A 12371-nucleotide genomic window follows, 5' to 3' on the forward strand; every position below is an offset into this window, starting at 1 on the left:
CCAGTGGCATGCCGCAGGGATCGGTGCTGGGGCCTCAATTGTTTACCATTTACATAGATGATCTGGAGGAGGGGACTGAATCTAGGGTATTCAAGTTTGCTGATGACACGAAGGTGAGTGGGAAAGCGAATTGCGTGGAGGACGTGGAAAGTCTGCAGAGAGATTTGGATAGGCTGAGCGAGTGGGCGAGGATCTGGCAGATGGAATATAACGTTAGCAAATGTGAGGTTATCCACTTTGGAAGAAATAATAGTAAATTGGAATATTATTTAAATGGAGAAAAATTACATCGTGCGACTGTGCAGCGGGACCTGGGGGTCCTTGTGCACGAATCGCAAAAACTCAGTCTGCAGGTGCAGCAGGTGATCAAGAAGGCGAATGGAATGTTGGCCTTTATCGCGAGGGGGATAGAATATAAAAGCAGGGAGGTCTTGCTGCAACTGTACAAGGCACTGGTGAGGCCGCAACTGGAGTACTGTGTGCAGTTTTGGTCCCCTTATTTGCGAAAGGATATATTGGCCTTGGAGGGAGTGCAGAGAAGGTTCACCAGGTTGATACCGGAGATGAGGGGTGTAGCTTATGAGGAGAGATTAAACAGATTGGGTCTGTACTCGTTGGAGTTTAGAAGGTTGAGGGGTGATCTTATAGAGACATATAAGATAATGAAGGGGCTGGATAGGGTAGAGGTGGAGAGATTCTTTCCACTTAGAAGGGAAACCAGAACTAGAGGGCACAGCCTCAAAATAAGGGGGGGCCGGTTCAGAACAGAGTTGAGGGGGAACTTCTTCTCTCAGAGGGTAGTGAATCTCTGGAATTCTCTGCCCATTGAAGTGGTGGAGGCTTCCTCGTTGAATATGTTTAAATCACGAGTAGATAGTTTTCTGATCGATAAGGGAATTAGGGGATATGGGGAGCAGGCGGGTAAGTGGAACTGATTCGCTTCAGATCAGCCATGATCTTGTTGAATGGCGGGGCAGGCTCGAAGGGCCAGATGGCCTACTCCTGCTCCTATTTCTTATGTTCTTATGTATAACTGAGGATTGGAAGCCCAGGCCTGTGCATATTCTTCTTCCGCAGTGCGGCCTGTGTGTGCATACCTGGCAATAGGAGCATGCATTCTCTGGCTGCCAGTGTTTTTGATAAAAGAAAGAATGAACTATATTCATATTGTGCTTTTCACAACCTCAAGACATTCTAAAGCATTTTACAACCATTAAAGTACTTTTCAACACAAGTCAATGTTGCAATGTGGAAAACCTTTCACATGGCAAGTTCCTACAAATATCAATGAGATAACTGGCCACACAATCTGTTTTAGGTACTGTTTGAGGTATAATTATTGACAAAAGGCACAGGGAAATGTTTCTGCTCTTCTTCAAAATAGTTCCAGGAGATCTTTTTATGTCTGAGAGGGTAGACAGGGCCTCATGCGAAAGGCAGCACCTCTGACAGTGCAGCATTCCCTCTGTCCTGCACTGGAGTGTGACTTAAGGCTCCCACTTCAAATCCTGTACGTGCTCCTCAGGTCCTGTGCAGCTCTTTATACTTGGCTCCACTTCCAGCTGTCACATTCTGGTTGTCATCGTAACACTGCGGCGATGGAACAAAGGCGAGAGGGCATTGGTGTGAAAAGAGTTTCAGAACCCCTCCCATTCCCAGAGGCCATCTGCTGGGAACGGCGGTGAGGGGAAAGGGATGGGCAGATTTATTAGCTGACAAGCTCAGGCAGTATTTCTAATCTGAGGGCAGCTGTTGATTTTCCTGATTGTGATTCCTGCTGTCACGGGTCAATGAGCAGAGCTGATTTGGATTTCACAGGGCTTGTGGAGTTTAGACTTGGGGGCTCCAGACTCTCAGATCCTTTGTCTTTGGTGTTTGGATAGGTTGGTGTTTGTTTTTCCCATGAATTTCTCTCTCATCTTTCTTTCTCACCTCCCTACAGCAAAAGTCAAATCCAAGTGTGCACCGACCTTTTTCCCCTGTGCCAGCGGTGTCCACTGTATCATTGGGCGTTTCCGGTGTAATGGATTTGAGGATTGCCCTGACGGAAGCGATGAGGAAAACTGCAGTAAGTGTTCTCAGCCTCATTTCCATGATAAATAGATATGCCGGGAGAGAAAGGAGCTAACTTTAGTCGCCTTCAAACTGGTTTTACTCAATGGTTCAAAAATGTTAACCGTTTCAATCGTCTTAACGTATAGAACCTTTTCCTGATATGATTATGGAATCTGTCTCATCCCTTAAGGGATCATACACCTAATTCCTAATGTTTCTTGGGTTGCCAACTCTGGTTCCTAAAGGTTTCACCACATGAACTTCCAATTTCTGCCTAGTCAAATAGTCCTTTTTCCAAAATGGGTTATTATTTTATAACAAAGAAAACTTTAAAAAAACACGCAATTTATTTTCATTTCCTTTATGATTTTTCTCCCAGGTTGCTTGTAGTAGTATCCAGGAGATTAATCTTTAATCCCGGGAGTCTCCAAGACAATCTTGGAGAGTTGGCAACAATATTCCCTGTAAATTCCACCCTAACTGTCCCATCTAGGCTGTGTACCAGTCAGCTTCATTAAATTACACCCACAAGAAAATTTAAAGGGGCCACACACTTAAATAAATCACCCACGCAGTCCCAAAAAGAATGAGAGAGTGCTGTATGGCAGCCTGTTCAATGTGAACAGCTTTCAATTGTGTGGCCAGACAGCCTGTACCATTCCGTTGCTCTTTATTGTTTATTTCTGCCCCAGTTTTAATCCTTTCTGTGGTCACACACTGCTTGCTGGTGGTGTGTACTTACTTTGTTTTCTATGCTCACGTTTTCAGAGAGCACTTGACAGTTCCCTTCCCCCATCCCAAACCCCACCCCCATCATAACCTTGCAATGTTTAGGAAGGTTAACACATCTCACCCAGTGACTTGTCTTTGTGAAGACTCTCGGGCTCGGCTGCCCATTTCATTTCCAGTGATGGTGACAGTCCCACAATGAAATATGTCGCGACACAACATAAAATGGAATCACAGAATTCCACAGAACACAAGAGGTGTAATAGGTCACTTTAATTTTGCTGCAGAAGCACATCACATAAAAATTAGTCGTGATATGTTGGAATGAAGGCCTTATCTTATGAAGAAAGTTTGAATAGGCCAAGCCTGTACTCATTGGAATTTGGAAGAATGAGAGGTCATATTATTGAAACATACAAGATCCTGAAGAGTCTCGATAGGATGGACACTGGGAGGATGTTTCCTCTTGTGCAGGAGACTGGAACTAGGGGATTTGGTTGAAGAATAAGAGGTCCCTTTTAAGACAGAGATGAGGAGAATTTTTTTTCTCAGTGGGTGATTTGTCTCTGGAATTCTCTTTCCCCAGAGTAGAGGCTGAGCTGAATTTATTTGTTGAATTTATTGAAGGCAAAGTTAGATAGATTTTGATGGATGAGGGAGTCAGGGGCTATGGGGGGCAGACAGCTGAGACCACAACCAGATCAGCCATAATCTCATCAAATGGTGGAGCAGGCCCAAAGGGCTGAATGGTCCACTCCTGCTCCTAAGTCTCTGTTCCAATGTCACTGTGTTTGCCAGAAATTCCATTACAGCTTTGCCACAGGAATTTGCAACAGTATTTAACATGTTCATCTGCCTCCCTATGGAAGTATCTCACACCCTCTTGATCATTCCACTGTTGAGGCCGTAAGAAGATGGGACTCATTTCAAACAAAGTATGCACGCTAAGAGTTAATCGGAGTTCCTGTCAATGGAAAAGTTATTTTCAAAGAGGAAAGCCTGTCTTCACTGGCACTCAGTCCATGTGACTTCAACTATTATTTTAACCCTTTGAAACTCTGCTTACTCTGTTGCAGTGGCCACAGGGCACTGCTGTTTGCTCAGCCTGGTAAAGGTTAAAGTTATAAAATCACCGTATCTAATCTTATTTGACAGTGTGCACTTGGCTGGCCGCGGCCTCATTTGAGAGTATTGAAGCAATAGTGTGTTAACACAATCCCTCCTTTGCTTCATGTAAAAGGAGCTTCAGGAGTTTCCTCTTGTGATGTTACCGCGATGAAGTCATTTGTGTGCCTCTGACCTCCCTGACCCCTGAAGGCCATGACCCTGGATGCCATCTGTTGACAGCCCCCGCTCCTCCCCAAGAACCCCGACCTCTCCCTGCGGGCAAGAGCTGTTTGCTTGACTGCTGAAGCAATGACAGGTTGCAGACTCGCTCGCACAGTGAGCCCTACCAGAGAAGAAGAGAGTCACAAAGCCTGAAAATAAGGAGATATTCATGATGTTATATAGAATATTCCGGAATCGAAGGAGGCTATTCAGCCCATCATTCCTATGCTGGTGCTTTGGTCAAGTTATCCATTAATCCCTCTCCATAGATATTTCCCCAAAATCTTGAAAAATTTCCCCCTCTTATTTATCCAAATCCCTTTTGAAATGTATTTCATCACCTTTTCTGACAAGGCTTTCTAGATCACAGCAAAAATGTCTCCTCCAGAACCCCTCTGGTTCTTTTGCCAGTGACCTTTCAAAGCATTCCCATAAAGCCCTGATGGTCCTCTTGCTGACCAACCATTTAGAGACATCAGTACACTCTGACTGAGGTCATTCTCAACAGGAACAGAGGGGGGTTCTTTGGCACCTACGAGCCAGTTCTTATATTCTGTGACGGATGAGGTTTTGCAGTATGCAAAATATTGAGACTGTTCCAGCATGTTGGGGCTTAACATGTTAATTCCTCTGCAAGTTGTCACATAAGCTTGGTATACTTGGAAAGCAGTAACATACGGCACGGTGGCACAGTGGTTAGCACTGCTGCCTCACAGCATCAGGGACCCAGGTTCGATTCCTAATTGGGTGACTGTGTGAAGTTTGCATGCTCTTTCCATGTCTGCATGGGGGTGCTCCGGTTTCCTCCCACAGTCCAAAAGATGTGCTGGTTAGATGCATTGGCTATGCTAAATTCTCCCTCAGTGTACCCGAACAGGCGCCGGAGTGTGGCAACTCGGGGATTTTCACAGTAACTTCGTTGCAGTGTTAATGTAAGCCTACTTGTGACACTAAACTTTCATTTTAAACTTTAACGATAGCTGGAGCTGAGTGGGGGAAGGTTGCACTGCGTAGTTCTGTGGGATCTAACAGCAAAGCATTGTGGACACCATTGATCTCACCTTGAAGTAGGGAAAAGGGACAGCCCTAACTCTGTGATTCTAAAGATGGTGAATTTGCCCAGTCGACTGTAAGGCAACCTGGCATCTGATTGCAAATCGAAATAATAGTAACCTGGCAAAGTATGTACCCAAGCTACCACTTGTACTGTAAGGTAAAGTCACCATAGTCCCAGATGACTATAGGCTGCTTTCCTCTTTGAGGAGAGGAGCTTACTGGTGGTGATTTAACCCGAGGGTCACCACATCTCAGGCGTGGGGCAAGGTTGAGAAGACGGAGACCTCCTGGATGACCTCAGTTGGTACAGGAATTGAACCCGCCCTGTTTGTGTCGCTCTGCATCATTAACCAGCCAACTGAGCTAACCAACACTCCCCTGTTGGCATGTTCAGGAACCAATTCCCACCTACCTTCCCTCGAAGATCAACCCTCCATCCCACTCTCTCCTCGCAACCTCTGGCATCACCATACCAGAGCTTTCCCCATTCTCTTACCTCAAATCCTACTCCCTCTGATTGCCTCCACCAAATTTTGGGATTACCTCCCCTTTCCCTTCTCCAAGACCAACTGCACATTCTGGGACTGACACCCCACTCCCCTCTCACCCCTCCCCACTCACCCCAATCTCCCCTCCCTCCAATCTCCCCTCCCTCCAATCTCCCCTCCCTCCAATCTCCCCTCCCTCCAATCTCCCCTCCCTCCAATCTCCCCTCCCTCCCGCTGACTCCTAGCATGACTTAACATGCTGGCTGGCCTTTATCTTGAGCTTTGTAATTGCAGTGTGACTGACATCAGGGTGCCTGTTGTCTGCCAGGCCTGAAGAAACAACTGGCTGGGACCTCAGTCTGGCAGTCGCTCGGCTAACTCTTCCAATGGGCACATATCAAATTTCTGCTCCTGAAATTTCTGACTGCTTCCTCGAGATCCACGTGTTAGAATGGCAGTGTCAGGATGTTGTAAACTAGAATTTATCCCCTGCTGAGAACAGCAATGTTACTGTGATTCACTAAATATAGGCACGTGTTTTTCATCTTGACTTTATTGCTTAACCAGTGCGTGGGTCTGAGTGAGTTCCTCTGATTGCTGTAATCAACACTGACAGATCAGTACAGCAGCAAGAGAAATCGAAACTGAGGGCCATTTAAAATCACTTAATATTCTCAACAACTGAAGAAATATTCTATTACTAAATTATCCCCCCAGGACCAAACTACAAAGTTACTACAAGTGTGGAAAAATGCTATAGATCAATGCTATTGGCTTGGTCTCGGTATAACACACAGTGACTGATTGATATCCCGTGGTTGTGAATCCCACACCCATCACTTTCATCCTCCCAGTTAATGGGGGTGGCTTTTCCCTCCACAGGGGAGTCTGACTCAGGGCCTCTTTCACGATTAAGAGGGCCCGGTCTCCATTTCTCCCATCGCGACCGGCTGCATTGAATCCAACCCAATCTATCAGATAGATGTTGTGTCAGTCTTTGTATCGCACGGTGCTACTCTTAGTCTGTGTCCAGTCGAGTTTCCATTTCTCTTGATGTAGCAGTCAGTTCTTGACAGTCAGCTGTGTGTACTCTCTAATGCTGTTCTTTATGTTTCATAGCAGCAAATCCCCTGTTATGCTCGACAGCCCGTTTCCACTGTAAGAATGGGAGGTGTATCGACAAAAGCTTTCTGTGTGACGGAGTGAATAACTGCCAAGACAGCAGTGATGAGGACAACTGTGAGATCTCTCCAGGTACGGTGTCGCTGACCCCACTTCCACTCTCAGGTCCAAATCTGTCATTCAGCTTCACAAAGTATCACCCAGCTATTAACCTGGTGGTAACTGTTTAATTTCTGGCATGCTTATGCTCAAATTACATTTCAATTCACCTGACTTATACAATTGCTTTTCCTCCTGTCTCTGGTCGCTCTCATTGTTTGCTCCGTCTCTCAAGTTCAGAATCGATATATTCTCAAGGCAGCAGAGAGCCCTTAGAATTTGTGTACAAATATACAGTCTATATACAGTACAATATAGTCTGTATGCAGTACATTACACAGTCTATGTACAGTGCAATATACAGTCTATATACAATACAATAAACAGTCTATATACAGTACAGTTCCTTTTGCAATCCGCTTGTGCCGTACAGATCCCCCATACACAGACTGTGTGTACAGAGTCTATATTGTCTGTGCAAAGACTCCTATGCAGCCTTTGTACAGATCCCCTTGCAGGCTGTGTATAAAACCAAGCACCATAAAATATCAAAAAGAACAAAAAGAGAGGGGAAAAGGATTAAGCAAAAAGAATTTTCACATTATTATTAGATTAAGGTGAGAAAGACCTCAGCAAGACACTGCATGGAAGAAGTGAAGGGAGGGAGGCCTGAGGAAGAGAGAGGTCAGGCCATCCACAATACATTATCGAGTACTGAACATTTTCTTACGGATGGTGAAAAGCAATAGAATGAACAATACTTCAAAGGAAGGGACAAAGTGATCTGGCAAACTGAATTTATAGAGCAAGCCAAAGGGTTTGACCTATGCTGAAGTAAGGTGAAGATGAAAAGGTTGTTTGACCAGGCGTTTATATAAGCAATGAACAGTGAATTGTTGTGATCTGGAATGTGTGCCTGGTCATGGGGGTGGAAACAGATTTAATCGTAACTTTCAAAAGGGAATTGGATAATTACTTGTAAAGGAAAAAATTACAAGGTTCTGGGTGAATGGCTGAGGAATGAGATTAATTGGATGTCTCTTTCAAAAGTGCCAGCAAGGGTCTAATGGGCCACAAGGTCTCCTTCAGTATTGTGTGATTCTATAATACCATAAGATCCTTGTTCAAACTGTTGATAGACCTCCCCTCCCACACTCAGAACCCCGTACAGACTTTGTGTACAGATTCCTGCACAGACTGAGTGTTACAAATCCACATATACCCCATGTACGATTGGTATGTATAGTACAGATTCCTGTACATTCTGTGTGTGGAGTTCAAGTAGTCTCATGCTGCGAGGGCTGATGATGGGGATGATTTCGGAGTGTTCGACAGCCCACTGCGTGATATTGTATCTCTGATTAGATTAGTGTGACCAATAGTGTCAGCCCTCTGGCTGCTTTGTATTTTCTTGTTTCAGACTCTTGTCCATTAAATAAACATCCGGGAGCAGCTTGAACATTTCCAGAAATGAATTGGCTGCGTTGCCATGTCGATGTTTGATCTCTTTCTCAGTGCTGTCACAAACACTATTCAGCCCTTGCAGTAGCAGGTTCAGGATCGTGTCCCGGTAAACTCACTTTCTGACTGATCCTAATCACACTTCTGATGCAGGATTGGAATAAGCAAGTCCTGATCTTCACATGCTTGGTTCACATAACAATTTCACCACCAATTCTCAACCCAGACTTTAAACATGAACGCGATCCTGGGTTTACAAGTCTCTTAAAGGAACACCACTTCTATAAAGCACCTTCTCCCCTTTACAGACACACCATGTGATGATATTGTTCACACACAAGACCATTGCTGCATCCCACATGAGCCGCCATTTTGAAAAAAATGAGATCCAGCTCTTTTCTCTTCAGTGAGGTTTAACAAATATTTGATGGGTGGTTTGTCCCTTTAAATTGAACAACAATATGCACCTTTATTGTAAAATATGTCACAATGTGCTTCACAGGCCTGGTATCAGGTGCAATTTGATACCAAGCCACATAAGATATTAGGATCAAAAGCATGGTCAAAGAATTAGGTTTTATGGAGTATTTTAAAGGAGTTTGAGAGGTAGAGATGCTCAGAGGGAATTCTGGAACTTAGGACCTGGATAGCTGAAAGCTGAAAGAGTGATTCAAACTGGCGACGTGCAAGACACCAGAACTGAAGTAGTGCACCATTCTCAGAGGGTTCAGATTGGTGGGACGTTATAAAGATAGGGAGGAGCAAGACAAATGGATGGAATTGTAAAACTGACCACAAACAACCAGCATGTGTAGGCAGTGACCATGGTGTCAACTCTCAAAGTGGGTTAGTTCATTGACATTGGAGCACCAATCTCATCCCTCACCCAGCCAACCTCATCATGATTCAGCAGAGAAGAGGTGTCAAGAGGAAGGGTCTCTCAAAGAGCTCAATAAACTTAAAGCATCATGTGACCACAAGAGGCAGAGGCCCTGCAGCATTCCAATTCCCCCCTAAATTTAAAGCACTCACACAAAGTCCTGGATAAGGGGATGTGGCCAGTTTGGCCACTTGGAATGGTTGATTGATAGCAGAGAGGGGCCAAAATAAAAGCGGGCAACTCCACAGGAAGAATGGAGAATAGAGGGAGTGTGCAGGGAAAATGGGGAATATCAGAAAAGAGAATATTGGGGGAAAGGGATTTGGAGCAGTGGAAAGTTCATTTTTGATAGCAAGAAAGAGTCATCCAAAAGCATGTTTGAAAAATGGATTACTCAGACTTGCAATGTTTCATTAACTATGCTGTAATTCAGTCAACTGAAACGTTTATATTCTACAGAATAAAAAGACAAATATTTCTGTTACCGACAGGAGAGAGCAGCAAAACTGAACTCCTTCATCCTCTCACTGCAAGAAGAGGTGTTTTTTAATCATTTCCCCAAACCCTCAATTTGAGAAGTCCAATTTTAAAGTGACTTCGCCAAACTCTCTTTATGATTAAACCCGAAGGTTAGTTTATTCACACATTCAAACCCGGGGGAATGATCACAATTTCACACAAACTTATATTAACGGGGCTAGAAAAGAGGAATTACAACTGTGAAAACGTAACCCCAAAAAACCCACAGAAATGGATATCGTTTCACCTGATTTTCAGAGTCCAGAATATCAGAAGTCCAGACGGAGGTTCCTTAACGGAGAAGTTCCAGTTCTGGCAGGTCCCTGGTAGAAGGCAGTAGTGCAGAATTCCCTGAAGTGGATGGCAATGAATTGAGATGAGATTGCTGTACATAGGCTTGGTAAGCAATAGAGGGGCTGCGAGTTGTTGCAGGTCGCTTGGTCAGCCTGGAGTTCTGCTGTTGATCTTGCAGGTTGGAGGTAAATCAACAGACTAGCCTGCTTCTGAGTTTTCAACTGAATGTTAAGATTTCAAAATGGTCACTCGAGTCATGTGATCTCAAATATTGCTTTAAAAAAGGGACATGCCGAAACTTTTCATCTTGCACTCACCAGGACAATCCCAAGAATACCAATATCAGGTGAAACAACAACCTTTACTGCATGAGAAGAAGGTGTTAGTTGATTGGCAATTAGATTGATTGGTAGAGGTGTAGCCATGGAGAATGCGCCAGTTAATGATGACTGATAGTTAACTACCAAACATTGTTTGAAGATTTAAACGAGGCTGGAGGACACAGTGAACTTCCCTTCCCCTCCCTCACGTGAGGCTGGGATTTGGAACAGAAGCAACTCCTTCCTACAGTAGGGTTTAAAGCTGTGGAATTCACTCCATTGTTAATGCTGAAATAAGGCTAAAACTCAAGCCCACGGGACATGGACGTCGCTGGCTGGCCAGCATTTATTGCCCATCTCTAATTGCCCTTGAGAAGGTGTTGGTGAGCTGTCTTCTTAAACCATTGAAGTCCATGAAGTGTAGGTACACCCACTGTGCTGTTAGGGAGGGAGTTCCAGGATTTTGACCCAGCGACAGTGAAGGAACGGTGATATATTTCCAAGTCAGGATGGTATGTGGCTTGGAGGGGAACTTCCAGGTGGTGGTGTTCCCAGTTATCTGCTGCCCTTGTTCTTCTAGATGATAGCAGTTGTGAGTTTGGAAGGTGTTGTCTAAGGCGACTTGATGGTTCCCGTAATGCATCTTGTAGATGGTACACAAGGCTGCCACTATGTGTGGAGGGAGTGAATGTTTGTGGAAGGGGTGCCAATGAGTTGGGCTGCTTTATCCAGGATGGTGTCAAGCTTTTTGAATGTTGTTGGTGCTTCACTCATCCAGGCAAGTGGGGAGTATTCCATCATATGCCTGGCATTTGTCTTGTCGATGGTGGATTGGCTTTGGAAAGTCAGGAGGTGGGTTACTCACTATAGGATTCCTAACCTCTGACCTGCTCTTATAACCCCACTATTTAAATAGCTAATCCAGTTAAGTTCTGGTCAATGGTAACCCCCCCAGAATGTTGATAATGGGGGATTCAGTGATGGTAATGCCATTGAATGTCGAGGGGCGATGGTTAGATTCTCTCTTGTTGAATATGGTCATTGCCTGACACTTGTGTGGCATGAATGTTATTAGCCACTTGTCAGCCCAAGCCTGGAAATTGTCCAGGTCTAGCTGCATTTGAACGTTATTCCTGAGGAGTTGTGAATGGTGCTGAACATTGTGCAATCATCAACGAACATCCCCATTTCTGACATTATGATGGAAGGAAGGTAATCGATGAAGTTTGTTGCACCTAAGGACACGACCCTGTGGAACTCCTGCCATAATGTCCTGGGACAAAGTTGAGTGGGAGGGTGAGCTGTGAGGAGGATGCAGAGATGCTTCAGTGTGATTTGGAAAGGCTGAGTGTGTGGGCATATGCATGGCAGCTGCGGTATAATGTGGATAAATGTGAGGTTATCCACTTTGGTAGCAATAATAGGAAGACAGATTATTATTTGAATGGGTGTAAATTGAGAGAGGTGGTATCCTCGTGCATCAGTCGCTGAAAGTTAAGTGTGCAGGTATAGCAGGCAGTAAAGAAGGCAAATGGTATGTTGGCCTTCATACCGAGAGGATTTGAGTATAGGGATAGGGATGTTTTACTGCAATTGTACAGGACATTGATTAGGCCACACCTGGAGTATTGTGTGCAGTTTTGGTGTCCTTATCTGAGGAAGGATGTCCTTGCTATAGAGGGAGTACAGCGAACGTTTATCAGTCTGACTCCTGGGATGGCAGGTCTGTCATATGAGGAGAGACTAAGCCGGTTAGGATTATATTCACTGGAGTTTAGAAGAACATAGAACATTACAGCGCAGTACAGGCCCTTCGGCCCTCGATGTTGCGCTGACCAGTGAAACCAATCTAAAGCCCATCTAACCTACACTATTCCGATATATTCCATATGTTTATCCAATGACCATTTAAATGCCCTTAATGTTGACGAGTCCACTGCTGCTGCAGGCAGGGCATTCCACGCCCTTACTACTCTCTAGTAGTGAGAGGGGATCTCATAGAAACTTATAAAATTCTAA

The 12371-nt window shown here is 44.6% G+C and overlaps 1 protein-coding gene across 4 annotated transcripts in view; it reads left to right on the forward strand.

Annotated features, from left to right (window-relative positions):
• ldlrad3 (low density lipoprotein receptor class A domain containing 3) overlaps positions 1 to 12371 on the forward strand; it is a 125951-nt gene that overhangs the window by 60909 nt on the left and 52671 nt on the right. For 2 of the 4 annotated variants that reach the window (XM_078220391.1, XM_078220392.1), the window contains exons 3-4: positions 1943 to 2068; positions 6780 to 6911. In XM_078220391.1, the coding sequence (XP_078076517.1) occupies positions 1943 to 2068; positions 6780 to 6911 (258 nt within the window). Of the gene's footprint in view, positions 1 to 1942; positions 2069 to 6776; positions 6912 to 12371 lie in introns of all 4 variants that reach the window. The other 2 variants (XM_078220388.1, XM_078220389.1) reach the window with 1 other exon arrangement.

The sequence above is a fragment of the Mustelus asterias genome, chromosome 9 (assembly GCF_964213995.1).
Source record: "Mustelus asterias chromosome 9, sMusAst1.hap1.1, whole genome shotgun sequence".
Taxonomy (NCBI): Eukaryota; Metazoa; Chordata; class Chondrichthyes; order Carcharhiniformes; family Triakidae; genus Mustelus; species Mustelus asterias.